We start from the raw sequence: 27,257 nt of genomic DNA, 5'->3' as shown, positions 1-27,257 counted from the left end.
ACCGTTGCTATTGTTATCTCTGTGCATTAGCTTCTTCAGAAAACCAGTAACCATTATTCAGTATTTCAAAAACAATAGTATCAGTTAATTACTGACTCCAAATGATATCTTCGCTGTGTATAAGTTTGTGGTCAGTACTTATTGGGCTAATTTAATTCAATTTTTTTTTTTTTTTTGCAGCCATTGATTTGTGCACTTTAAGAAAAACCGAAAGTCAAATCTACAGATTGTGAAGTTAATACTCTCACCACTATACTAAGGAGCTTTTATATTAAGGAGCTATAAGTTATCTGGGATATCAGGTAAATTACTGAACAATTCGACCAACTTACCAGTATTGAAGACATGCTCTGGTGGGGGTCCAAAATAGCCAGCATTGGGCAATATCTGTAATAAATTATATACGGTGTTTCCCACGAATCCATGTTGATTAACCTCAACAGCAGGCTTTTGTGATATCTCATCGTGAACGGGTAAAGATTCTGCTTCTGGTGTGTAATTGTCCAGGGAAGATTCTATTTTCCTCCTTTTAGAATCTCTATTCAAGTCTGGATCAACGTTTTCTGAAGTAACTTGTTTACCAAGATCATATTTACTGATAACATCAAAACTGTCACTTTTATATCTGTCTGCAAATAATTCTAATGGGTCATCATCAGGGAAGAATTGTTCATATCTATTTTCGAGAGACTTGACAGTATCAATATCAAGATAGTTGCTTGCAAATCTTACGTACTTCTTAATAATCTTCTTCATGTAGTATTGATTTTGTTCAATATTTTTAGTTTTAGATTTGGTCTGGTACAAGTCAAGAGTGTTATTTAAAGACTCTTTTTCTTGAGTGATTTCTTTTAGTAAATTTGTGACGGCACTCTCAAAGAAAACTTTGATACTTTCAACTGCATTTGTCAATACCAAATAGTTCAAATAGGATAATAAAAATTCACCATTGGTGCTATAATTTTTCATTGCAAGTTTAAAAATATTATCAGCATTCTTTTGTCTATCAGCATAATACTCCATTAATGCATGTTCGGTAAATAATTGATAACCTAAGCTTTTATAATTTTTACGAGCCTGTTTGAAAACGGTACGAGATTCCTTCATACCTTCTGCTCTTTTACTCATGATCATCAATTTGGTATATATTAATGTTATCAATTTACTTAACTCTTCATGTTTCTCTTGTAATTCTATAAGGTGGTCCGATTCTTCTTCTGTGAATCTATTTAAAATTTTTTGGGCTTGAGAATTCTTGACACTTTCCTCTTCGTCATCATCATCGTCATTATCCTTTTCGCCATTAAAAGTGGATTCTTGCATATCTTCATTATCACCATTTGAAACTTGATTTATTTTTTTCTCTTCCAATATTTTTTCAATTTTTTCCACCACTAAGTTATCATCTTTTATATAAACATCTATTAAATTATTCAAGGTGGTTGATGCCTGATTGAAACTATTATCTTTTTCGTATAATTCGGAAAGTTGAAACGATAAAAGAAAACTATGATCATTTAATTTGAGAGCTTCTTCAGTTTGTTCGATACAATTAGATAAATTAGCTTCTTCATTATTACTCAATAGAAACTTATTGAATCTAAACCAGATTTCTGGTACAAAAGGTAAAGCAGAGATTGATTGTTTATATACATATTCAATTCTTTGACGAACTGAAGCTGCTTCTTTTAAATTTAATTTATTTTCTTTTTCCAATTCTATCCAATTGAACCATAATTTCATTTGATTAGAAACCATAGAATCTTTATCATTAGTAATACCAAATGGAATTATCTCCCTTTTCAACAGTTGAGTGATATTATGCCATTCTGTATTCCAAGATCTTGCTTCCATAAAAGATGTTGATTTCTCAGCAATAAACTTACTAGCAGTAGCAGTATTTATATCATTTTCCCATTTTGTATAAGTTGACCACATAGTTTCAATTTTTTCAGTTGGTATTGATAAGCATCTTTTATAAACTTTTCTGATTAAGTCAACCTTTTGCTGTTGTTCCCAACTTGCAGCCGGAGTCCAAAATTTTAAAAATTCGATATAATCCAACCACAAATCACTACTATTTATATCGATACCAACTCTAGCTACTGCAAATTCGAAAGCTTGAATAACAATACCACGAGCTTTTTCACCACCGGTGATAACATCATTTACACGGCGAACATAAGAAACGTATAGACGGCATAATTCAACGTTTGGAGTAGTTGTGAGACATCTTGGAAATAATTGTTGAACTTTTTGAAATTCACCTCTATTTAGTTCATAATTTATATAATTATACCATTGAGCACCCTATATGATTGTTAGTATATTGTTTACAAAACAATTTTTTTAGATTTATATATTCTGACCGATTTTGATTGACTATGATAATCTGATTACCAGAATTAAGAATATAAAAAGGTATACTGGGTATATGGGTATCCACATATCTTCCCAAAAAAAGCTTGTAATAACTTGAAATGCTCTTAATCATTTTGAATTTTGACGGGGTCTATATATCTAAGAGTGAAAGAATTGAAAAATTTATTGAAACACAACTTGAATATTCCAGATATTAGTCGTGAAAGGAAATATATATAAAAAAGAGAAGGTCAAAGAAAACTAACGTAGCATCATCATATCATTGTCATTATCCATTTGGTCAAATCATCGGTCGAATATATGAATCCTAATGATTTAAATACATACATCAAACTTAAAGATGGACAAGTATTTTTCAAAAACCAGTCGAACCTGTTCTTCTTTATCTTTGGCAAGTACCTGCTTTATCAACTTGGTCCAGGACACATTATCTAGAGGATTGATTTCAACTTCTTCTTCTAATTGTCCAATTAAATCCAAAGCTAATCGTTTTCTATTATGGGATGTGGACATGCTAGTTGGCATTAACAAATTCAACTCCACTTGCAAAAACACAAAATCACTTTCAGGCCTCAATCAAATTCTAACAGCCAACAAGATCGTGTTGATTAGGATGGTTCATACAAGGAAAAGGTATGATTAAAATGAAAAATAGGGTATTGCTGGTGATTTTTCTTTGAAAAAAACATCATCAACCAACGATTTGCCATGTCGCGCACCGAGAAATGTCGCACGCCCGAACATCTCCAAAGCCCGACATTGCATAGATATATATATATATATTTTTTTTTTTTTTTGATTTTTCACTTTTAGTGAAGGAAAAACCTAGATTATATCTTCATATACAGATAATATGTTGGAACTCCACGTTTGGGGAGTGAAGGAGCAGATATCCGTGATATCACCAGAGAGTTTGGCGAGCTCGTGGTTAATTGGAACCCACTTGAAGGCCCACAAGGTGTCATACAAAATAGTGACTTCATGTAATACCAACATGTCCAATAGTGAAGTGTTGCCATTGCTTATTTGCACTGAGACTAGAGCGAAATATGAAGGGTATTCCAGGATAGCCGAATACATCAGTGAAAAGTATCCTGACGGAGAAAGTCAGTTTCTACCAGATACCCAATTGGACAAAAGACAACAATTGATCAATGCTAGTTTGATAAGTTATGTGGAGAACAAGGTCAAGTACTTGAATGAGTATAATCTCTATATCAATACCAGGAACTACGAGAAGTACACCCGGAAGTTGTTCCAGCATTATTTCCCATTCCCAATGATGTACAATCAGCCATTGAAATTCTACCATAATGCCCAAGAAGAAGTAAGAATGGTTGGATTAACGGCAAATAAGGTTGGTTTTTTCAGCATGTCGGGGAATTTGGAAGAGGTTATTCCGGAAACCGAGTATTTCAATGAGGCAAATTCTAGTGATGTTGAAGACAACTCTGAGGGAGAAGATGAAGTTGCAATAACGACATTACACGAAAAGCAAATTCTTGCCAATTCCAAAAAGAAGAGTTTGGTTAGAGAACTGAAAAACTCAATGAAATGTTTGAATTCCATTAACCATTACATAACCCACATACTCGACTTATTCAAGGACTTACGTCCCGAGTCCGAATCGTGCTTCTCCTACTTATTTAGTGAGTCCAACCAACTCTCATCAAGCGAATTGCTATTATTGGCATACATCCAATGCTTGAACCATGATGACTTACCCGATAAGTTCATATCGAATTATCTTCAACTCAAATTTCCAAAGTTCGTCGACTTCACCTCCACCACCACCAAGGACTTAAACAAATTCCTACAACCCAGCCAGTTCAGAGACCCCCAGGGAGACGAAACCCCCAGTCTATGGAATGAAATCAAGTACCTTCTGGGTCTTATCACCTACTAATTGCATTCATCTTGTAAATAACGGCTTGCGGGTAACCTAAAGGAAAAAAAGGTATAAATACAGAGGGAAGCTTTTAGTTGATGGTTTTTTCTTTCAACTTCTTTTCTTTAGATAAAGGTTTAAATACTTAATAAACAATATCCTCATAAACAGATTCTTTATGACTATCTTGTAGAATTTGGCAAACTCAGCATAGTTTCATTTTATACCATTATACCCATGTATTCAATGATGGAATTTACTTGCCATAGATCAACGCATACGCATTTCATACTGTTTTGAGTATCTGTTGGGTTCTAACTCATTGGACAAACAGACTTTTACTACTCATAACTGGCAGAAATGACATTTTGTAAGCTTTATCGTTGTAGATGAATCGGTTTAACCGGACGTAAATCAGAAAATTTTTCAGAATCCACGCGAATATAAAAACAAAAAAACAACAAGGTTGAAAGACAAACAACCGAATACCTTATAATTCTTCTTATTGATCAAGCATGAAGCTTAGTGGGTTGTTGATCTGGGCCGCGGTATTGACGGCCAGTGTGGATGCAGCAGCAGTGGTTAGTGTTGAAGATCCGCTTATTACTGAAGCACCAGCTGTTCAACTTGAAAAAAGATATAAAGGTAAGATCATTAATAAAGAATATGCTAAACAACAAGAAGAGCAAAAGAAGATTCTTGCGGGAGAAGACCCCGAATCGTCTTCTACCATGCCTAAACCATGGATTCGTACAATTTATGAAAGTCAAGTTGAGATTGTGACTCCAACCGTAATTGCAGGAGTTACGTTTAGTGCCAAACCACCGAAGACTACTGATGGATTAGAACCATGGATTTCGTTGAATAAAGATGGATCTCCCAAAACCATAAGACCGCAAATGAAGAATGGGAGAATTAAAAAGGCATCACCAACGTATGATACATGGTTTGCCAAACCAACCACCATTCAATATACAAAAGAACAATTGAAAGCCCATAATATGGCAGATGATCAAATTCATGAGGAAGTTGAGTATATTGACGAAGATCAGACTTATCATCAATTAAACCCATTGATCAGATGTACTCCTGATCTGTATCATAAGAAGGGATTAGGAAAAGATATTCCAAGTGAACCATTTTGTTTCCCTCATGATAATCAATCATTGAAAAGGGATCGTACGTATTTTGTTACATGGTATTCAAAATTCTTCGAAGAAGATGTTAAGAATGTTAAAATTCATTTATCGTATATTAAAGAAAAGGCCAGATACAAAGGAATGAAAAGAGACGTTAACGAAACAGCCATTGCGAAAAGATCGAAAGTGATTGAAAATGGTGGTACCATTCTGCAAGCTTCGTTTTTCACTAGTGATTGGATCTCCAATGACCAAGGTTTCTTTCCGTTAACTATTTTACCAGAATGGTTTGGAGAAAAAGCATTTGAGCATAAGGTTTTATTAAGTATTCAGCCAGATACTGTCAAGGACGAAGAGTTCAACCATATGGATAAATACGTGGTGATTGAAATTGCCATTGGTGCCAAAGTTTCCAAAGAACATCTTACTGATTTAAAACAGTTAGAAGAAAAATGGAGAAAACAACAATTAGCCGGTGAAATTGACGAAATCGAAGAAGGTATCGATTATGACAAGTACATTGTCATGTTAACTATGCCCACCTGTGTTGCAATCGCTGCTTTGGCCATGTATATATTTGTTTGGATCAATAAGAGAAACACCGATTTAAGCCATTTAACTAAAAGAAAATTCGCCGGTAAAAGTACTAAACATAGAAGAATTCCTTTCAAGAAAAATAATGGCTATAGTGAATTACCTCAATATACCGAGAATATAGAAATGTCAAAACGAGATTAAATTGATTATTTCATTTTTATAAATAGCAATACATTCTTTAATAACCACTGGGGTTCTCATTATATTTGTGTAAATTACTCCTTAAAAGAATACTACAATAGTCATTTTGATCTTGAATCAATTAACCTGATACCCATCAACATTGTATATCCTTTTGTATTTTAACATCTTTCTTATTTAAATAGGTTTCCATCTCAGGGTCGATTGCGCAGATAAAATTCTTTTCGGTGATTCCCAGTAATTTTATTCTTTGATAATTTAAGGGTCAAGATGTTCGCTTACGGATGGGGACAGGGATGGAATCTCACCATATTATCATCCTGTCTATGTGCTGCTGGGTGTTTTGTAATATTTATTGATGATTTGTATGCGTTGATATTTCCTAAAAGTATTACGTCCCGGTTTAAACTTGAATTAAAGCAAAATTTCACCTTTTTGAATGGACTGTTAGGATTTAGTGCTGGATGCCTTTTATTCACCTCTCTATTCAGATTATTACCAGAGGCTTCGGAATACATTCACAATTCGGTGAAAAAAGTTAATGGAGAAATTGAAAAATCGTTGAATGAAAAATTAATCATTTCCTACATCGTTGGAATTCTGATTTGCTTAGGGTTTAACCATTTGTTGCATTTGATCACCAGTGAAAGTGTTGTACATTGCAGCCACGATGATAGTGAGTCGGGCCATAATCATGAGGAACATGAACATCATACCCACGAGGAACATGACGATGATGAGGAAAATGAAGTTGCTAATGAAACATCACCTTTGATTCACCAACCGCACGCGATTATGGGCCGTAAGACATCAACCAAGTCGTTGATTCATCTTTTGACTCCTTCCGGTCAGGAGGTTGGCGAATGTAAGGGGTATTCGTCGGCGGAGCTATGCTTATATCAACACGATTTAAATGAAGATGAAAACCAAGGGGAAGCACAAGAGACAGAATCAAGTTTACATTACTGTGAAATCCCATCGTTACATGAATCTATCCACCACGGTAGAACCAGTACCGATCACCATAAGCACAGTCATGACCACCATAAGCACAGTCATGATCACCGTAAACACAGTCATGATAGCAGTCATGCTAATCCATTGGATGAAAACCATTCTCAACACAAACATGATCACCACCACCATATAAGTTCACCTTTATCTAGGTTGTTGCTTATTGGTATCCAAACAACTTTGGCAATCACCTTGCATAAGTTCCCAGAAGGGTTTATCACGTTCATTACTTCTGAAACCAATCCTGAATTAGGAATTTCAATCTTCATCAGTTTACTATTCCATAATTTCACTGAGGGTTTCTCGATGTGCCTACCATTATTTTACCTGTTCACGCAATCAAGTAATAAGAAGTACGCCAAGTTGAAAGCCGTGGTTATAAGCTCGTTATTAGGTGGGTTATCCCAGCCTTTAGGTGCTTTGGCTGGTTGGTTCTTTTTAACTTTCTACGGCAATCAGGACAAAATTGATCTTCTTCAATTAAATTTGATTTTTGGTATCACCCTAGCCATCACCAGTGGCTTTTTGAGCGTGGTTGGCTTGTCCATGTACGGTTCAGCCGTTTCCTTCAGTGGGTCTCTGAACTTTGTCATGGTATGGTGTCTATTGGGGATGTCTTTGATTGGTTTGCTGACCATCGTCTCTTACGAGTAGCGCTGTTAACCACTCGTCTACCCGTCTACCTATTCGTCTACCCGTCTACATGTACATTTACCTATATATCTATATATACCACCATATACAACCATATACCTGCAACCCAGTAAGACCAGTTGCAAATCGGCCCTGAAGAATGTACGGGTGTAACACCGCTTTGGTGTACGGATGCTCGTGGTGTACGGATGCTCGTGATATTGAACGATGACCCAATCAAAAAAGAAAGGGCGAAAAAAAACGCTAAGCTGTTTGTACTGGAGAATACCATCAACTCATTACTCCTTACTTTATATATTGTTTGTTAGATTTATACATCTGTTTCCAGTTACATAGGTATTAGATACTTTACTTGCCTGTTTATATTTATATATCAACTTTTTTTCATTTGTTGTTAGTTTTTTTTGCTTTATTCAATAACTTTAAACTTTAGAATAAGGTATTCTTTAAAGGAAATTCATTAATTTTGTTAAAATTTACATCCAGATATATATGTTTATCATTATACTATAGTAATTTAGATCTAAAGTGAAGAATATGATGGCACACGAATTACCACAATCAATTCTCCATAAGAAAAATTCCCATATGACTCAACCACCACAAAAAAATTCAAATAATCCTAAAACCAATAAACATAAACCTATCAAGAATGGTGAACGCCGGTTACCAAATGGGGCCCAGGTTGATTTTGGCAATAAATCCAAGAAAGGATCAAGTTCCAAGAAACAACCAAGCTTGCCGGATGGATCAAAGCCAAATTTTTATAACGGGAATGAATCAAATCATTCGTCTTCAAGTTCGTTAAGTAAACAGAGTTTACCAAACGGCGAAAAACCCGTTTTCAATGCTGCCACCGCCACTTCCAATAAAAAGGGTAAGAATCCTTCTTTACCAAATGGTGAAAAACCGGTTTTCCATGATGATTCTACGACTAATAATTCCAGAAAAAATAAATCCGGGAAATCAAATAAGGATGGTAAGAAACAACAACAGGTAATTAATGAAGATACTTATGCTGGTTCATCGTTTCATTCGTCTCCTGCTGCACTCAACTTACCAAAACCGTCTTTTAAAACATCTCCTAAAAATAATAATAAATCTCAAATTTATGAAAATCAAAGTAATGTTTCTTCATCTGGCTCCTCAAATGGGGGTTCTTCTAATGGTGGTTCACCAAACCAAACATTACATTCCACCCCGAATTTAACCACTGTTCATCCTCCACCTCCTCCTCCTCAATATCCAGTCACTATGTATCCTCAACCGGGCTATCCTGGATACCCTCAACCAGGCTTTTCTTACCAAGTGACTCCTCAAGGTTATATCAATTATCAGTATCCTCATGGTTCTGCTCCTCCAATGCATCATCCTCAAATGGGATACCCCATGGTTAATAGTCACTCTTACCCAGGTAATTTTGCTGGGGTGCACGGGTTCCCTTCCGGGGTTCCTCCTCCTCCTCCTGCTGCTCCTGGTGCCCAACCTGCTAACCAATTCCAACAACATCAAGGTCAAAAAATCACTTTTAACGACTTATTGGGTTCTCTGAAAGTTTAGGGTAACTGCTTGGTGTGTGTTTGGTTTTCTTTTTATTTGTTTTTTTATCAGTATTATGTTTTTTGTTTGTCTTTTGCTTGTTTTTTGTTTTCATTTGTTTATTAACTGAAGCACTTCTGGGAAGAGAATTATCTTGACGAAATGAAGTTTTAATCATGGTTTGAATGAACTATTTATTTCTACATTACTATTTTCTTGCTGCATTTTTGCTGCTACTTTTTTTGTTTTTGAATTTGTTCTATTCTGCATTATCAGTCTAATGATGTTATGAGGTTATCTCCTTTTCATTTCTCTTCCTCTAGTTTTAATTCACTTCACCTCTCCTCCATGTTGAGAAGGTGCTTCTATTACTGTTACAACGGTTGATTTTAATATTTGTTTTTCCTCTCTCCCTTACTTTTTTCTTGTTATCATTATGCTAATGATGCTACGTTTTTTTATTGGGTTACTAGCTCTTTGTATATTACTTTAGTATTGTCTTTTTATATTACTTGGATATTGGTACCCTTTTTTTTTTTTTTTTTTTTTTTTTTTTTTTTTTTTTTTTTTTTTTTTTTTTTTTTTTTTTTTTTTTTTTTTTGATTTTTATTTAAATGTTTTACCAATAGGTGTTTATTGAAATATTGATATAATCTAATGTTGATCTTGATGCAAAATGCCTTTGTGTAAATAGCCGAAAAGACTGAAATTATCTGTAATAACTACTTGAGTTGGGAAAGATGCGATTACTACTGCCGAATTGCTTGCAAGCACATTCTGCAAAGGGTCCTACTTCCAAGTCATGACTGGGGCCTGGTAGGGACCTTCTCTTTACAAGTGTCTTTCCATTCTGCTTCAATGTCACAAACTTATTTACGAGTGAATTGATTAATTTGGTTTTTGTATAACTTTTTAGCTATACAATTGTATTGTGAGCTTACGAAATTATCTCATCGCTGTAGAGCCTTTTTAATTAATTAGTACTCAACAATAGACATAAGTATATAAAGGTGGCATTTCCTACAATTTCTGCGTCTAGCGGGTAGTCTTTTGGCAATCTATTAGCAGTAATAGCAGTATATTGGCAGTATATTGAGAGTATTGGCAGTCCATTGGTTGAAGTTTAAGCACCGGAGAAAAAATTTTTGAAAACATTCAAAAATACGTCAATTTTTTTTTATCCACAGTTTTCGCTATACGAAGATAGATTCATATTAAGAATACTACTTCTATTAGTTAGAGATAATCAAAATGGTAACAGGTAAGGAGATTAGAATCGTATCGCTTTTGGCTTTGGATACTGCTTTCTTCCTTTTGGAAGCGATTATTGGGTACTCGGTACATTCTTTAGCATTAGTGGCTGATTCTTTCCATATGTTAAATGACATTGTTTCATTAATTATAGCATTATGGGCAGTTAAAGTTAAGAATACTAAACCAGCAGATGGTAAGTATACGTATGGATGGCAAAGGGCTGAAATTTTGGGGGCCTTGATCAATGCAGTTTTCTTATTGGCTTTATGTTTTACTATTGTTATGGAAGCTATTCAAAGGTTTTTTGAACCAACCGAAATTAATTCACCAAAATTGGTTTTGGGGGTTGGTATTGCTGGTTTATTGAGTAACCTTGTTGGTTTGGTTTTATTCCATGACCATGGCCATTCCCATGGAGGTGGTTCCGGTGGACATGGTCACGGTCATAGTCATTCTCACACTGATGAAGAAGCAGAAATTGGTGATGTAGCTCAAGAAGAATCTGATGAACATCATGAACATGAACATGGCCATAGTCATTCTCATAAATTGACTGACGATTCAAATAGAAATAATTCAACCACTGACTTTGCTGATTATTTCCCAGAAAATGTGGTTCAAAGATATGATAGTGAATCGACACCTTTAATCAAAGATAAGCAAAAACCAGCTAAAAAGAGAAAATCCATGAATATGGAAGGGGTGTTTTTACATGTATTGGGTGATGCTTTAGGTAATGTTGGGGTTATTATAACTGCCTTGTTTATTTGGAAAACTGAATATACTTGGAGATATTTAACTGATCCATTAGTTTCTTTACTCATCACTTTAATCATTTTTTCATCTGCTTTACCATTATGTCGTAAATCATCCAAGATATTATTACAAGCTACTCCACCAAATGTCAACACAAATTTAATTATTGAAGAAATTATGAATTTACCTTTAATTAAATCAGTTCATGATTTCCATGTTTGGAATTTAAATGAAGATATTTTGATTGCTTCTTTACATTTAGAATTAAATGAAGATCGTAATGGCTCAAACATCTCTTTAAATGATGGAGGTAATAATGATCAATTCAACAAAAATGCCTTTGTTGACGCGGTTAAACAAGTTAGATCTATCTTACATCGTTTTGGTATTCATAGCGCTACAATTCAACCTGAGTTTTCTGCTTTAAGACAAATAAATAATGATAACATTGGTAATGATCATTCAATTTCTCATTCTAGCTTAAATAAGAAACCAAGTGCTTACGGAGCTACTAATAAACAAAATTGTGCCGTGGATGATGTTTCCGGTTGTGATAATGATCAATGTTTAAAAATCACCTAATAAGAATGATTTCCAGTTTTCCTAATTCTTCTTATAAAAAGTAAGAAAGATCACTATTTCAAATTTGCTATTTATTTTTCAATTCTTCAATGCTTAGCTATATGACTCTTACACTTTTTTTTTTTCAAATATATATATTACATTAATTATTCTATATCGTTCCCTTTGAACTAGAAGAACTCAATATACTAAGTGACCTTCTTCTATTCATCGAATTAGTCAAGGTATTACGTCTTTCATCAAGCTGTTTCAAAACTGCTGCACCATTTAATGAACGAAATGACGCCTTCTTTTTCAAATTAAATCTTTTACTATATTTTGAGGTATTTTTAGTCTGTTCTTCTTTTTCAGCATTGAAAGAATTAATCAAGTCAAACGAATCATCATCTTCCTCATTATGATGTTTATTCTTTGGTACTTCATGAGCTTTTTCCAATCCATCTGCTCTAGTGATTTCTGACATGCCATTAAATTCAGTATTCACATCTATAGGAGTGACGCTATGAATTTCTTCAAGTTCATCAATTTCATGCATTAAATCTTCATCTAAAGCACCCGGCTTGCCATTATAATCAACAAATCCTCTTGGGGATTGATCAAGTGTAGAAAAAGACGAAGTATCATCATGAGTGTGTAATGATAATATTGAATTGGATGATTTTGTTGAATCATCAGAAATTGAATGGGTATGAAACTTAAGATCAACATTAGTGGTATAATTAGACAAATAACGAACAGAATAATCGTCATCGTTATTAGAAGGATTAGATTTAACCACAATTTTAGTTGATCTTAAAGGGGAATGGGGGTTTAAATAGGGAGTTTTACGTATGGTATTAGAATCAATAACAGCTTGGGGAATATGTAGAGATAATTCATTAGATGACCAAAGGATCAAATCAATCAACTTATTGAAAAAATGAATCCAAACATGTTCGAATTCTACTGAATAAGTTTTTCTACCTAAAGTTTCTAAAATTGTTATATTCAAACATTCACCCAAACTTTTGTATTTAAAATTATCCATATTCCATATTCGAGAATTTATTTTGCTCAATCTTGAAAGCACATCAAAGATTGCCTCTGAAGTTTTATTCAAATTAAGTATAATACAAGTTATTATTTCAACCAAAGTATCAGTTTGATAACCGTTTTTCAAAATATGAAATTCAATTTTATCCAAATCAGCCTCGACATTGAGCAAATTTAGATTATTTATTGATTCAGAAGAATTTTTTGATAATACTTCATATCTTTTAATATTCCCACAAAGTTTGAATTGAAATTCAAATAACTTCAATACAGTGTTAACTGGAGCAGCAGTTTTCTTGAGTCTTTCTTCGACGGTAACACTAGTTTTACTACTGTGATCACTGTTATTACTTTTTATACTGGTATTGGTTGCAACTGGAGTCAATGCGTACGAGGACGAGGCTGTTCTAGAGTGCCTGGACTCTTTGGATATGAAAAGACTATTTCGACGAGAGTCACGAGTCTCTGAAGCCGATTTCTTGGTAGGGCTATTGGTTGAGTCGATCGATAGTCTGGATGGAGTCGATATTTTGCTTTTCGTGGTTGGAACTTTGGATGAAGATGAGATACTAGGCATCTTCACAATCTGTAATAGCTCCCATATTCTTTTAATGGTTGTAACTTCATCCTGGGTGAAGCTGAAGGATGGCATGGGGGGTTTCGTACTTTTTAACGGAACAGAGACCAGCTCTGTAATTAAAGACATAATGATAATAACGGACGTATAGTAAAAAAAAAAAAAAAAGTTGATAACAAGTAAAAAGAAGAATACAACGATATATATATAATTACGAATAATTCAATTATATCTTATTATAGCCTAATGATTAGCCACCTGCATCTTTCGTGTATCTGGTGAAAAGACATTAAGCTTCAAGACTCCTAGCCAGATTGGACTAGCCAGAGAATATGCAAAACAGAATTATCTGCATTCAACTACATGCTAGGCACTAATCATGCCTCTCAGCCTTTGCTCTGCATTACGGTATCCCAAGGTAAGTATACGCCATTTTTTTTTGTTTTCCTTTTCATCTTTGTCTTTTTCGTTGTTGTGTTTTTGGCTAATTTTGCAGTTTTTGCAGTTGTTCTACTTCTTTATTTTTGCGTTGACTCGCAGATTGTTTTGTTCATTTTAGGTATATTGGCCTTTCAACTCTGGCTAGAGTGGCTCCTTCGTTTAAAGCTACATTGTCATGAGCAATTGATGTAAGACTGTTGGCTATTTGTACGAAAGCCCAAGGGAACAAAGATTAATCCAGGGTACGTTGGGTTTGTTTGATAACAAAATGCCAACTGCTACCATGGTGGTGAAGTTGTTTCAAGCTGGTTCAGAGTCCAGTCGTGAGATGACTACAAAAAGCCGGTAATAGGCCCATGTACGTGGTTGCCAATATTCCTGGCCAAACTTGAAAATTTTGAAAGGGCACAACTGGATCCCTTGGTTGGGTAGGGTAGTATACAACAAAAGATTGGCTATTATGCTGGCTCGATTGTCAATCCCCTAAACCATTCTTTGCTATCACTAGTGGGGGATCTTTTATCGTCCAAGTACAAAATATCTCAATATAAAGAGCAGTATTGGTTGCGTAAAAAATATTAGAATTCCTTTAAAACCCTTTTGGGTTTATCCCTGTTTGATTAGTGCTAGTGCCATGAGGGTGGATCTTGCTTCATTGACCTGTCGGCCAAACCCTGGCTGTAGCTTTGGCCTCGGACATTTATCCTGTTATGAAGCTTGTGCTAATTAACGGACTTATCATTCTGTCTTCTTTTTTCTTTCAGTTTTGGTTTTTTTTGCTTCAGTTTTTTCTTCAGTTTTTTCATCCATTTACATCTTTGGGGTTCCAAGTATCAAGTACTTTGTACAGTATTCTATCAAGTACTTTGTACAGTATTCCAAAGCTTTGGCTCTTCAACAATAAGCTAAAGGGGGAATTTGTATTCCGTGATTGTGAAGCCTTTTTTGTTTTTACCCAAAAGGGATATTTAATTACTAAACCTGATTGGGAAAATGGGACAAGATGCCACCCGTGCACCACGTTTTTTCCCTGCTAAGCTGCAAATTAGTTGTCTAATGGAATTGGCCTTGCAACCCATCTTAACCTTTTGTTTGTCTACATTATTGTTGGTGAAGATGAACCTAAAGATATTCATGGATTGTGATTCTCTCGTATATTACAAAGAGGGAATATTTCAAAATCGTTTAGTAGTTCGTCATGCTTTTTCGTATTCAACTGTCAGAGACAGACTACTTGAAGCCAATACAGAGAGGCTAAGTAAACACAGTAATCATTTTTATTTTGGTAAATATAAGCTAAATACATAAAGAGAAAATCGTCAACAATTAGAAAGAAATAAATGTAGTGGAAAGAAAAACACACCATAAACCAACAAAATATAAATAAAAGTACAGAGAGAAACTAAAATAGTAACAAAAATCACATAAACCGAAACAATAAAATCCAAAAAAGAAAGCCAAAGGCAAGGGTAGTAATAAATAAATAGAAAAAGAGTTTTCCATCTTGAATATATTGAAGATTGACCAAGTAAAAATGGAAAGAGAATAAGGTTCGATGTAGCAATTAAGTGCACACAATCTTCATCAATCTTAGTTCAATAATATTCAAAGTTAGACCTCCACGAAAAGTTAACCATTAGATGAGGAAATAAAAGAAAAAGAGTATTCCTTTCAATTTCAACAAGAAGGTTGGAGTTCAAATAACCATCATCATTAACTGCACAGAAACAAAATGCAACGGTAAACCAACTTCTTTTCAAAAATTAAAAGAACATAGAAAGAAAAGATAAGTAGAGTTTTTAAAAAAAAAAAAGAAAAAATCATTAAAAGTAGTTTCTCCGTGTTCTCTCATTATTTATAATATATTGTTGGATCACCGGCATTTCATTAGCAAGTTAGTTATTAATTATGAAAGAAAAAAAATGGAAAAAACAATAAAGTCAAGTCATCATCATTAGCTTCGATTCAAAAAATCTTGTAAGGGACTTTTTGAACATTGTATTTGCTTCTAGCATCAACAGAAGAACGTCTCTTCTTCATGAATGAAAATCCAGAGATCGATGAGTGATTGGTTTCAGTAGTTTGAATTGAAACCATATCACTTTGAGACATTGCGTAGCTTCTAGAATATCTTGGTCTAGAAGATTTTCTAGATGGAGCCTTGATTGAAGGAGCAGCACCAGCATTTGTTTTATCATACGAAGTAGCAGCAAATGAAGTTTTATTTTCTGAAGATACAACTTCGTTCTTTTTAGCAACCGAAGACGATTGAGTAGTCTTCAAATCCTTGGTTTTTTCATTTGGAGAAACAACTGAAGTAGATGATGATGAGAAAAATGAACTTAATCTTTGTTTGAATGATTTCTTCTCTTTAGTAGCTAATGATTTTTGTTTGGTATCATTATTAATTTTTTTAGATGTTCTTCTGGTACTAGTACCAATATTTTGATTTCTATAAATACTAGTTGAATCCAAATTAATTTTTGGAGAATCAAAAGTATTTATTAAATCAAAGCATCCATCATCAGATCCGGTATTAGCAGTAGTTAATGAGGCATAACTAGCCTGTTTAGATACTGGTGCAGATACTGCTCCATTATTAACAGCAGCTGGAATGGTTGGAGGTTTCATCAAGACATTTTCTGGCTTGTTATATCCAAGTTCTTCTAATTCCTTCTTCAATACAAAACTACTTCTCATAAATCCTAAAGAAGCACGTTGTTGATAAGGTCTTGATAAAGAAGGACTTGATTGTGAAAATTTATGATTAATTATTGGATTATTCGTACTAGTAACTGTACTTAATGGTTTCATATAACTAATTTCACTTGATTGTGAAGGTTGTCTAGCATTATGACCCATTTTAAAGTTATTCATAAATGGAGAATTCATTGCTGAATCAGTACCTGAACTGATTGATGATTTATAATCACTATTATGTAAAGATAATGAAGAAGCACCGGATGAACTAATTTCATCATTTTCTGATTTATCAATATTTGAATTTGATTCTTCGTAATTTGAAGATGCATTATCTTCTTCACCACTTGAATCATATTTAGATGATCCATCATCTGAGTCCTCAACAATTGGAGCCAAAGCTTGAATACCAAAACTATTTGAATCAAAAACTTGTTTTGGATTAAGATTTGGAATATTAATTGTTTTTGGTTCTGCTTGAGTAAAATCCATTACATCTTCGTCAGTTGAATTTAAATCATCATTATTCAAGTTAAAATCATCTTCAACATCACTAACTGAATCTTCAGAAGATGCATTACCACCAGTGGTAACTTCAGAAACTGGTTTTTGAAAAGTTGAAGCAGAGTGAACTGAAGAATTTCTTGAATGTTTACGACGAGGATCAAACCCAAAACTTTTTTCGGGTTCATCATCTGATTCACCTTCAGAATCTGAATCATTTATAACTTTACTTTGCTTATTATTGAATTTGGTTTTTGTTGGAGTTTGAACCGGTGTGACATTCAAATCACGGTCAAGAGCAGCTTTAATTTCAGCGGCAGAATTTCTTCTTGAAGATCTTGGAGTTAAAACAGGTTCATTAAATTCAATTGAAGAAGTTGGTCTTTTTCTAATTGGTATCGAATCATCTTCATCAACCCAAGGCTTAGAAGGTGACTTAATAGAAACTTCATCAACTTCGTCAACTTCATCATTCTTCATAGATACTGGAGAAGCAGAACCTCTTCTTAATCTTCTTGGATCAAATGGTTCTGAAGGAGTAGCAGGAGCAGAAAGCGAAGAGATAAATGTAGTAGTATCAACAGTCAATTTATTTGGTTTAGCAAAAGGTTCCGGAATCTTCACTTCAATTGGGACCGGGTTTGAGTTTGGTTGCATACTTCTTCTAAAGCCCCTATATTTTTCATTACTTGAAAGTTCAATATGTAAAGTGTTTGCACTTATACTTTGAGGAATACTAGATTTAGAAGGGGTTGCTGGAATTTCATGAACTGGCTGTTGTACTGGTTGAGGTTCATCTTTTTCTGGTGGTGGAGGAGTGGCTTCTTTAACTGGTTTCAAAGGTTGAATTGGTTCGAATTCTTCTTCCTCTTCAGTTTCGGAACTTCTTTGATGATCACTCAAGATTGAGGAAACATCACTAGTTGAATCATCATGTTGTAAGATACAATTAGCCAAAAAGACATAAATTTTAATCCATAATGTTTCTAAACCAGCATGGAATTTAGCAGAACCCAACCATTGACGGAAAGTTTGAATAAGAGCAAGACCCATTGGTTCTAAGTACTGAACTCCCAAAGCAACTATTGAAGGATTTTCTTGAACGAATTCATTCATACATTCCTCCAACAATGGTTCGTTATCCAAATACATTATAGTAAAACCTAACATATCATTGAACATCTTAGATTGTTGGCGAATGATTAAATCAGTTGATAAAACTGATTTTAAGTTAGGGTTAGCAGCTAATAAATTACCAAATAATCTTGAAACAAATTCATCTTTATGGTACTTATTATTATTCTGCAATTCAGTCCAACTCCTCTTGATGACTTGAGAGTCGCTTGAACTAAGCGTTAAAGACATTTTGATCAAACTAAAAACTTGGTATCGCTTTTTGATGTAATTCAAAAAAAAAAAAAACAGAAAAAGTTAGAAAGAATGAAGTAACAAATAGGAATACCAACACAATTGCAATTTTGACGAGATATCCATTTTCTTATATAAGTGTTTATTAATTACTTAGAATTGGTGTAATACCAAAATTCCTCTTAAAGGTAATCTAATGAATATGGTTGTAAATTTAATTTGTATTCCAAAAAGAGTAATTCCTAGTTGCCCTGCGAGAGTGAGAACATTTGGTGTACGGATCTCATCTCCCAAACTCTTTAACTTAAATAGGCAATTAGCAGATACAGGAAGGAGTAGGTGGAGTTGGGTAATTGCCAATGAAGGATATTAGACCAAAAATGAGATTAATCTTTGGGATAGAACGTTGTTATAGCCCCTTGTGACTTTTACATTCTTACTGAATATGGATATTAGAAAAGAACCCTGTAAACTACGTTATTATTGGGAGTAAAAAAATAAAAGCATTACTTCATTATAAAAATACATAAATTAATTACCTTCAACTTTAGTTTGGGGTGATTCTGGAGAGGCCGATTTGATATTTGAATCTTTTGTAGATAAGGGAATTGGGGCAATGACTGAATCTAGAGAAGGAGTTGAACTTGATTGAGATAGTTGTCTTGACAAGTTTAAGTTATCTGATTCATCACCATTGACCCAGTTTTCAGCTTTTTCTAATTGTTCATTAAAGACGTTGGTTAGTTTACCAATCATTTCCAAGGACTCTTTGGCAAAGACAAAGATTTTATCATTTGCTTGTTGAGCAGAGGTGCTATTTGTAATTGCGGTTTGTTGTATAGTAATTGGTAATTTAAGAATGATATCACGAATGGTTGATTTTAATTCTAGGTTGTTTGGGTTATTAGAATTGATTGAGATATTATCAAGATTCTGATCCACATCACTGGTAGTTTGTGAAGGATTAAGCGAAGAAGGTTTAAAATTTGATATTAAATGAATGATTTTTTTAACGGTGGTGATGATTTCGGTTTTCGTTTGTTGAGCAACTTCATTATTTGGTTTACTATCCGGTTTATCTTGTTTAACCTCTTCATTTTTCAATCTCTTCTCCTTTTCGATATTCAACATTCTTTCTTGTAAGTTGAATACTTTGGAGTTTATATTATCATTTGCTAATTTTAAAATGTGTAAACAGAATTGTAATCTCTTTTTAGTTTCATTTTTCTTATATATGGAACATGATCTTTTCTTTGATAACTTTCTTCTTTTTTTAACCGATTTTTCTTCTAATTTAGATCGTTGGGCTTGGTATCTATTATTCAAGTTTAATTCAATCTTATTAACCACCGGGATGGCTGCTTTTTCCACAATTTCGGCTGCGTAGTTGAAAGATGCATACTTTCTTTTCTGTTCTTCATAATAAGTGAACGCATTAGTCACAATTGGATGTTTACTGACTTTATTAACTTTGGTAACCAACGGATGTTCGTGGTTATGATGATCATTGATTGACAATGAAGAGATTGGACTGGTGACTCCAGAATGTAACGACCTGGTTGGTGGCGGGAGTTGATTATAACTCAACGACGCTGGTGGCGGGGTCATGGATTTAGTTAACTGGGTTAATGCCTCTGCTGCACTCACTAAATCATCGTTGTTATTATTATGTCGTCTCTTCAAGTTTGAACCACTAACAGTAGTTGTGCTTGTACTAGAACTGCTATTCGAAGCAGATATGGGTATAGGCATTCTGATTGCTGCTTCATACAGCGGTGGTGCCAACTCTTCCTTTATCCTTTCCACTTCAGTGGTCTCTTCAGTACCATTCGGTTCATCCATCGTCTTTTCCATATGCTTTTCGACCTTGGGTTCACTCTTATAGTCATCGCCAACGGACAACTTACGCTTGTACGTTCTGCTTCCGGATATCTGGGTCATTTCTAACTTGCTCCTATTAATCGTCTCTCAGAAAAGTAGCTACTAAAACTTCTGTTTCTCCTGTCTTTTTATCCCATCGTCGTATTAAAATTTTTACTCTGTGAGATCTCTTTGTTTTACATGTTTTTTTTTTCCGTTTTGTTAGACAAACCTTCATGTGAATTCGCAGTCGGAGTCCTTTTCTACACTAGATTTATTACTAAAACTAATTTTATTACTAAAACTATCAAGCCTATAAAATATGAATGACTGTGATCAAGTAGTACTTGAAATTGGCCTTCCCGTGTACGAGGGGGGCGAGTTTTTGTTGGTATTCGGTCGGTATTTTGGTTTAAAAGATAAGACCGGAAATTTGTCACATGAAAAGTGCTGCAATTTTGGTTTTTTCTGGCTTTTTTTTTTGCAGTCCAACAACCCCCACTGTTGTTCTAGCAGGGACTGACCATGCTGGAGGAGCCATGGATTGACTCTTCGAGTTCGAATTGTTTCATTGAGACCCATCCTCTTGCTGGGATGAACACTCTTTTGAACTTCTTGTTGTCGCCGTATTTGGCAACGTCACAGTATCTTAGAGGGTGATTTTCGTTTTCGTGATTTTTTGCATCAATACTGGTGAGAATTTTGTTATTTTGCAATGGTTTTTGTATTGGTTTTTGTATTGGTTTTTGCATTGGTTTTTGCATTGGTTTTTGCCCTGGTTTGTCTTGCATTGATTTGCTTTGCATTGATTTGTTGATGTACTCTTTCCATTTTGCTCTTCCCTGGGCCGTGGAGATGTCAAAGGAGGGTTCTTTTGGTTTGGGGGAAGGTTTTGGCAGTTCTTTTGGGGGTAGTATTGCAATTGTAGTTGATTTTTCATTCAAGTTCGAGTATATGAAATTCTTCATTTGGTTTGATTCGTCGACCAAATCGTTCACTTTACAAAATAAGTTATCGATTTCTCTTCTTATATCTCCGTTTTTGTTTAGTCTGCCTTGTAAGTTTTTCATATCGGAGTTTTCAGTAATGATGAGGTTTTTCAAATCCTCCAGTAATTGGTTAAATTTATTATTGATAAAGGCGAAACTCTCCTTTAAATAGTTGACTTCTTTGGAAACCATGCTATTGTGCTTATCCTTAAAGATGAACGTAATAAAAGAATGAATACTGATGAATAATTGAATGAATATACTGACGATCACTCCAGTGATAACAAACCAAGAATTCCCAGAACTGGTTTGATTAAATTCAATTGCTCGATCCAAAAGATCCGATTGATGGAAACATGTTTGTACATTGAGCAACAAGGTCAAGTCGTTAGGGTTCTTGCTTACTGTATCCAAGCACCCTTCCAATTGAACTTGACTCAAACTGGATAACTTCATTCTGGTTTCTTTCAATAAGTCATTTTTGTATTTCCTAAAACACTCGATTCCTTCCAGAACATCGTTACACTCAATCATCTTCTGGAAATTCACCAGCTTGGATAACTGGAAATAAGCTTGCTCTCCATTAAACGTTGGCTTCAGACTAATTGAAAAATAAAAAAAAAATCCACTAATTAAAGTAAGCACAAGTAACAAGATCGGATGAACTCCTTGAATATAGTACCTCGATCTGCCGTTCTTATCTCTCCTTTCAAATACCCCGTTGACCCACGCTTCTCCGATCATTCTTGTTTTGCTACTAGTCTATCCACCTACTATTCCTCCTAGTCTATTGATACACTTTTTGCACCCACCCTCCCTCTCTGCACTTTATCCACAATCACAGCTGCACCCGTGCATCCGGAATACAATCTGGGCGCACCGAAAAGTCACTAAGCTTCCCCTAAAGCCTGACGATATTTGAGATAATAATGAAATTGGTCTTTTCTTGATATATTACTTCAATTCAGCTTGAACATGGCACAACAAGATCCTAATCGTCCTCCTAAGGTCCCAGACGGCTGGTTGGCCAAGTATGACGAACAGTATAAAACTTTTTTCTATGTTGATCTAGCTACTAAAAAATCTCAATGGGAACCTCCAGCCGGTACCGTTTTCAATGATTCAGAATCTTCCGATGTTCCTCCTCCTCCTTACTCTCCTACAGGAAGAGACAGCGCCCCTCCAGCTTCTCAGCAACAGCAGCAGCCCCAGCAGCCCCAGCGTTATCCTCCTCAGGGCACCGGTCAATCCCAGCCTCCAAGAAATAACTATCCTCCCCAAGGTGGATACGGAGGATACCAACAAGGGTACGGTGCTCCCCATCAAGGCTATCCACCTCAAGGCTATCCACCTCAAGGCTATCCACCCCAAGGTTATCCTCCCCAAGGTTACGGTGGATACCCTCCCCAAGGTTATGCTCAGCAACAGCCGCAAAAACAATCTAGGTTCGGTGGTATGATGCCAGGTTTGGCCATGGGGGCCGGAGCTGGTCTTCTTGGGGGTATGGCCTTCAATGCTTTTGAAGACCACGAACGTCAAGAAGATTACTACGATAATGGTGGTTACGACGACTACGGTGGTGGCGATGATTTCGGTGGTGGTGACTTCGGTGGCGGTGACTTCTAACTCTGTATCAACTATGTTATATATATCGTATAAAAGCAAGGTATTAGTATCGTTGTAGTCTACCTAATTATTGCAAATTTGATCATTTTTTATTTTTTGCATCCGTACCTTCCAGATATCCGGTAACGGTGTCAGGTGCTGGTCACGTGCATGTGTCCCGGAATTGATTTTATTTCATCCAACCAAATAGTGAGAATTTTCAATTACTCGACATTTTAATACTTCAGAGATATACTTCTTTAACCCAAGTTTAATTAGTCAAGGGCAAAATGAGATATACTAGTGTTTTAAGACAAGCTGAACAGGTTCTTGTTAGAGCCGCCAGTGGATACCCAACTGGTCTTACTGGATTATACCAACACCCAAATCCAAGACCAGCATTAATCTCATTATATAATCATACTCTCAAAGTTTTAAATCAAAAATATCCTCAACAATCTGTTTATAGACAATCAGTAGAAGCCTTAACCAGAAACAGATTGAATGTTGTTGAAAACAATGAAATCACTGAAGAAATCGAAAACAAAATTGGTGGTGGTTTAATTGAAGAAATTCTCATTCAAGCAAATGATGAATTGAACTTGGTTAATGAATTAGCAGAATTGAAAGTTTGGGAAGAATTAGAAGAAAAACCTTTAGATGATCAATGGGTTTACTTTGGTAAAAAAATTTAGTTTTAAATTTGCATTCTCTTCTCTCTTGTACATTAGATCTACTTAATAAGATTATTTATTCACTCATTAAAACTGTAGGCTACATTTTTTGCTTCTTTACATACTGTAGGCTAGACTTTTTTGCTTCTTTACATCATAAGTTTTTGAAAGATAAAATTGACATAATGCAAACATGGTTCTATAATATTTGCATATTGATAAAACCTAAAATATACTAGAGAACAAAAAAAAAAGAAAAAAAAGGCAAATAACTAATTGAATAAAATAGAGGTTGAAAAGTTCGTTATAAACGACTAAGATAATTAAAGATGGATGTACCCAAACTCTTAACATCCCAAAAATCTCAATTCACCATTAATGAATGTAAGAAAGAAATGAAAACTAAAAAGAAAGGGATTAAAAATAGAATTAATGAAAGAAAATTAGAAAAAAAAAAGTAGACTGAAAAACACATTTTACTAAAGAAAAACACAATTTAACAACAGTTGGCTTTAGCTCCATTAGAATCACCACCTTGAGAAACGTCAATACCACTGGAACCAGTTTGTTGTTCTTCAACGTGTTTGTCTTGAATAATACCAGCTAATTCATAGAAAATGGATTCCACATTTTCATTTGTTTTAGCACTGGCTTCCAAAAATGGAATGTTTAATTTGGAGGCTAATTCTTGACCTTGTTCTTTTGAAACTTGTCTACTTTCTTCGTCATCGGATTTGTTACCAACTAAAAAGATTTGAGCATCTTCATTTGCATGTTGGGTCACTGTTTGGTACCAATTTTCAACATTTTCAAAAGTTCTTGAGTCAGTGACATCATAGATCAAGACAATACCCATTGCTCCTCTATAATAAGCAGTTGTAATTGTTCTAAAACGTTCTTGACCTGCAGTATCCCAAACTTGTAACTTGATTTTTTTACCTTTACTTTCAATGGTTCTAATTTTGAAATCAATACCAATGGTAGTAATAAAAGATGGATTGAATTTGTCTTCAACAAATCTTAATAATAAACATGATTTACCAACACCGGAATCACCAACTAATAGTAATTTCATAATCATATCATATGATCTAGATGGGGCTCTTGCACTCATTTTTTTTTCTCTTTTGAATCGGTTTCTATCTTCTTTCTCGTTACCTCAATTGGCTCTTAAATTGACAATTAAATATCCGTTTAAGATTCTACTTTAATGTGGAACACGGGTAATTTAAATAGTGCGATAATGAACAAATTATCAAAAAGCTCGTAAAAACCTTAATTTAACTGGACTTCTTTCGTAACAGCAAAACTCAATCTGACCCAAGCACAATCTTCTTGATCAGAGTATTGAATTGTATGTGTATACCAAATATCAAACAATAAAAGTTGTAATTTAGCAAAAGAACAAATAGTCCAAACCTTTTTAGGTATTAAAATCAGAAAAGCGCTCAGCCAAAAAGTTTTTTTAGTAATATTAAGTTATGTTCTCAGGTGGTAGTGTGCACACCATTGAAATTTGGGCCCATAGAGCAGATAATAGTAATGAAGAAATAACTAGCCTACTACCAATTGATTTAGAATTAATATGTATGTAAGAAGAAAGAGATTCTATAAGAGAGATTACAAGAAGACTTCTGCGTTGATTTCAACGGAAGAAGCAGCGTAAGGGATATCAAAATGACCCAAAACTTCTGGATGTAAAACACCAATTGCACCAATATGTTTTGGTTCTTCGCCTTCAGCAGGTCTGAAAAAGATTTTAGCACCTCTACCCGGGAAGAAAGTTGGATTTTCATTATCTTGTTCAATCCAATAACCTCTACCGGTTTGTCCTTTTGGATTTTCTAACCATTTGGTTCGTAAAGTTTGCATCATTTTACCTAAAAGCCCTTGAACAAATTCAAATCCAGAAGTTTTACCAGCATAGATGGCCGACCAATTTCTTTGATTGAAAGCACCTCTTTCTAATTCTGGATTTTTCAATACAATATCACCACATTCAAAAACTTTAATTGGTAAAGAATGTTTTCTATTTTCTTTAATGGTTTTCAAAATACCGGGGATTAAAGTAGTTCTAACAACTTGATATTCAATAGTTTTTGGATTTTCTAATTTAACTGCAGTTTTGTTATCATCTTTAGTTCTTAAAAATCTAAAATTTTCATCATGAGAACATAAAGTTAATGGTAAAACTTCAGCATAACCGGCTTGGGCAGAAGCCAATCTTAATATATCAGCAACCTTATTAATTGGCAATGCTGCAGAGACTAATGAATCTCCTTTTGGTTTGGTTCTTTCTAAATTGTTAAATCCATAAGCAATACCAACATCTTCCATTATATCACATTGATGTAAAATATCTGATCTGGTTATTGGAACTTCAACATCAAGTATATCTTTATTTGAAGAAGAAGGTTTAGATTGTAAAGACATTTTTTGTAAAAATTTAGAAATTTCTTCACCGCTTAAATCTAATCCTAAACATGAATTAATATACGGAATCTCGGCTTCAAATTTTTTTGGAGTAATATTTGGAGTAACACGATTTTCTTTATTATGTTCAGAAATTATTTCAATTGGTTCAACTTCAAATTCATTCTTGCAATACCCAGAAAACATTGCAATCATTTGATTAATAACAATTTCGGTCTTGGTTCTATCAGTACCAGTAACTTCAATGAAAACATTCTTGGTATTTAATGAAATTTTAGAATGATTAGAATTGATAATTGGTGGTAATGAACAAACAGTATCTTTAGAATCAAAAATAACTGGATAAACTGGTGAATCTTTAATAATATGTAAGTATTTACCTAAATTCTTATCCTTTTCATAAAATTCCATCAATTCTTCACCATCTAATTCTTTGGTTTGATTTAATGGAATGAATTTGATCTCTTTTGGTGATAAAGCTCTATAAGTAAAAGGTGGTGTTAAAGTATCGAAATCATGAGTACCAATGGCAACTAAAGTTCTATTACGACATAAATTAGTATGTAATTTATCTTGCAAAGCAATAAATGAATTATAACGTCTTTCATCAAATTCAACATTTCTTAAAATGGCACCTGCTGCATATGGACGAATCGATTCAGTAGATTTTTCAATAGTTAAGGAAATTTCTGGGGTTGATGGGTTCAATTTATAATCGGCAGCCTTCTTATGGCCTAAAAATTCATTCAAGGCTTGAGCGATCCCTTCGATACATAACATATCATATCTATTGGCTGGGACTTCAATCTTCAATTGAGGTCTTTCGTCACCTTGACATTCTTCAGTAGTATCTTCATCTAATTCAATACCAAATTCAAAACATAATTCGTCGAATTCTTCAGTGGTATATGACTTACCCAATAACTCAAAGAGGTCGGATTTATCAACTGGAATGGTAGGCATGGCTTCTTGTCTGGTCTGTTGTTTACTTGATCAAAGCTTTTTCCAGTCTGATTTATCTTCAATTCACTCTTAGTCACAGAGACTAATAAAAAAAAAAAAAAAAAAAAATTTTTCAGGTTCACATTTTACGCTGGCTTAAGTAAAAATAAGTACTAGTAAAAAAGT

At 34.4% G+C, this 27,257-nt stretch overlaps 14 protein-coding genes across 14 annotated transcripts; 7 read left to right on the top strand and 7 right to left on the bottom strand.

The window, feature by feature from the left end:
* Positions 1-279: 279 nt before the first annotated feature.
* Positions 280-3,159, bottom strand: HYPBUDRAFT_10962 (cleavage polyadenylation factor subunit; the record flags this gene model as incomplete). The annotated part of the gene is made up of 2 exons (XM_020218713.1): positions 2,710-3,159; positions 280-2,310 (listed from the first exon to the last, which is right to left on the bottom strand). Exons 1-2 carry the CDS (start codon positions 2,905-2,907, stop codon positions 280-282), a joined length of 2,229 nt encoding a protein of 742 aa, XP_020076859.1. The 5' UTR covers positions 2,908-3,159.
* A 76-nt stretch (positions 3,160-3,235) lies between these two features.
* Positions 3,236-4,288, top strand: SAM37 (SAM complex subunit; the record flags this gene model as incomplete). Its single annotated transcript, XM_020218561.1, has 1 exon — positions 3,236-4,288. The coding sequence occupies one exon, from the start codon at positions 3,236-3,238 to the stop codon at positions 4,286-4,288; it is 1,053 nt and encodes a 350-aa protein (XP_020076858.1).
* A 497-nt stretch (positions 4,289-4,785) lies between these two features.
* HYPBUDRAFT_156530 (uncharacterized protein) lies at positions 4,786-6,147 on the top strand (the record flags this gene model as incomplete). The annotated part of the gene is made up of 2 exons (XM_020222211.1): positions 4,786-4,831; positions 4,889-6,147. The coding sequence occupies 2 exons, from the start codon at positions 4,786-4,788 to the stop codon at positions 6,145-6,147; spliced, it is 1,305 nt and encodes a 434-aa protein (XP_020076857.1).
* Positions 6,148-6,245: 98 nt separating this feature from the next.
* HYPBUDRAFT_152572 (Zn(2+) transporter) lies at positions 6,246-8,174 on the top strand. The gene has a single exon (XM_020221091.1). The coding sequence runs from the start codon at positions 6,418-6,420 to the stop codon at positions 7,813-7,815; it is 1,398 nt and encodes a 465-aa protein (XP_020076856.1). The 5' UTR covers positions 6,246-6,417; the 3' UTR covers positions 7,816-8,174.
* Positions 8,175-8,243: 69 nt separating this feature from the next.
* Positions 8,244-9,871, top strand: HYPBUDRAFT_199111 (uncharacterized protein). The gene has a single exon (XM_020222996.1). It carries the CDS (start codon positions 8,353-8,355, stop codon positions 9,373-9,375), a length of 1,023 nt encoding a protein of 340 aa, XP_020076855.1. The 5' UTR covers positions 8,244-8,352; the 3' UTR covers positions 9,376-9,871.
* Positions 9,872-10,605: 734 nt separating this feature from the next.
* HYPBUDRAFT_5626 (Zn(2+) transporter) lies at positions 10,606-11,946 on the top strand (the record flags this gene model as incomplete). Its single annotated transcript, XM_020223514.1, has 1 exon — positions 10,606-11,946. One exon carries the CDS (start codon positions 10,606-10,608, stop codon positions 11,944-11,946), a length of 1,341 nt encoding a protein of 446 aa, XP_020076854.1.
* A 151-nt stretch (positions 11,947-12,097) lies between these two features.
* HYPBUDRAFT_5625 (uncharacterized protein) lies at positions 12,098-13,630 on the bottom strand (the record flags this gene model as incomplete). Its single annotated transcript, XM_020223513.1, has 1 exon — positions 12,098-13,630. One exon carries the CDS (start codon positions 13,628-13,630, stop codon positions 12,098-12,100), a length of 1,533 nt encoding a protein of 510 aa, XP_020076853.1.
* A 2,331-nt stretch (positions 13,631-15,961) lies between these two features.
* Positions 15,962-18,565, bottom strand: HYPBUDRAFT_5624 (uncharacterized protein; the record flags this gene model as incomplete). The annotated part of the gene is made up of 1 exon (XM_020223512.1): positions 15,962-18,565. The coding sequence occupies one exon, from the start codon at positions 18,563-18,565 to the stop codon at positions 15,962-15,964; it is 2,604 nt and encodes an 867-aa protein (XP_020076852.1).
* Positions 18,566-19,035: 470 nt separating this feature from the next.
* Positions 19,036-20,657, bottom strand: OPI1 (transcriptional regulator). The gene has a single exon (XM_020221090.1). It carries the CDS (start codon positions 20,507-20,509, stop codon positions 19,100-19,102), a length of 1,410 nt encoding a protein of 469 aa, XP_020076851.1. The 5' UTR covers positions 20,510-20,657; the 3' UTR covers positions 19,036-19,099.
* Positions 20,658-20,937: 280 nt separating this feature from the next.
* Positions 20,938-21,873, bottom strand: HYPBUDRAFT_107183 (uncharacterized protein; the record flags this gene model as incomplete). The annotated part of the gene is made up of 1 exon (XM_020218527.1): positions 20,938-21,873. The coding sequence occupies one exon, from the start codon at positions 21,871-21,873 to the stop codon at positions 20,938-20,940; it is 936 nt and encodes a 311-aa protein (XP_020076850.1).
* Positions 21,874-22,277: 404 nt separating this feature from the next.
* IFU5 (WW domain-containing protein IFU5) lies at positions 22,278-23,178 on the top strand. Its single transcript, XM_020222995.1, has 2 exons — positions 22,278-22,804; positions 22,829-23,178. Exons 1-2 carry the CDS (start codon positions 22,393-22,395, stop codon positions 23,041-23,043), a joined length of 627 nt encoding a protein of 208 aa, XP_020076849.1. The 5' UTR covers positions 22,278-22,392; the 3' UTR covers positions 23,044-23,178.
* A 134-nt stretch (positions 23,179-23,312) lies between these two features.
* MCI4 (Mci4p) lies at positions 23,313-23,717 on the top strand (the record flags this gene model as incomplete). The annotated part of the gene is made up of 1 exon (XM_020218572.1): positions 23,313-23,717. One exon carries the CDS (start codon positions 23,313-23,315, stop codon positions 23,715-23,717), a length of 405 nt encoding a protein of 134 aa, XP_020076848.1.
* A 215-nt stretch (positions 23,718-23,932) lies between these two features.
* SEC4 (Rab family GTPase) lies at positions 23,933-24,866 on the bottom strand. Its single transcript, XM_020221089.1, has one exon. It carries the CDS (start codon positions 24,808-24,810, stop codon positions 24,193-24,195), a length of 618 nt encoding a protein of 205 aa, XP_020076847.1. The 5' UTR covers positions 24,811-24,866; the 3' UTR covers positions 23,933-24,192.
* Positions 24,867-25,316: 450 nt separating this feature from the next.
* Positions 25,317-27,092, bottom strand: FRS1 (phenylalanine--tRNA ligase subunit beta; the record flags this gene model as incomplete). Its single annotated transcript, XM_020222210.1, has 1 exon — positions 25,317-27,092. The coding sequence occupies one exon, from the start codon at positions 27,090-27,092 to the stop codon at positions 25,317-25,319; it is 1,776 nt and encodes a 591-aa protein (XP_020076846.1).
* Between the last annotated feature and the right edge of the window lie 165 nt (positions 27,093-27,257).

This window comes from Hyphopichia burtonii, assembly GCF_001661395.1.
Source record: "Hyphopichia burtonii NRRL Y-1933 unplaced genomic scaffold HYPBUscaffold_3, whole genome shotgun sequence".
Taxonomy (NCBI): Eukaryota; Fungi; Ascomycota; class Pichiomycetes; order Serinales; family Debaryomycetaceae; genus Hyphopichia; species Hyphopichia burtonii.
The sequence above is the reverse complement of the archived record's forward strand: the minus strand, read 5'-3'. Positions and strand labels throughout refer to the sequence as shown.

Excerpts from the sequence above, each read along its gene's own strand:
- IFU5 (XM_020222995.1), top strand. The coding sequence starts at position 22,393 with ATGGCACAACAAGATCCTAATCGTCCTCCTAAGGTCCCAGACGGCTGG. Across the intron at positions 22,805-22,828 it reads CCAAGGTTATCCTCCCCAAG|GTTATGCTCAGCAACAGCCG; the intron begins GTTACGGTGGAT and ends ACCCTCCCCAAG.
- OPI1 (XM_020221090.1), bottom strand. The coding sequence starts at position 20,509 with ATGACCCAGATATCCGGAAGCAGAACGTACAAGCGTAAGTTGTCCGTT.
- SEC4 (XM_020221089.1), bottom strand. The coding sequence starts at position 24,810 with ATGAGTGCAAGAGCCCCATCTAGATCATATGATATGATTATGAAATTA.
- HYPBUDRAFT_152572 (XM_020221091.1), top strand. The coding sequence starts at position 6,418 with ATGTTCGCTTACGGATGGGGACAGGGATGGAATCTCACCATATTATCA.
- HYPBUDRAFT_199111 (XM_020222996.1), top strand. The coding sequence starts at position 8,353 with ATGATGGCACACGAATTACCACAATCAATTCTCCATAAGAAAAATTCC.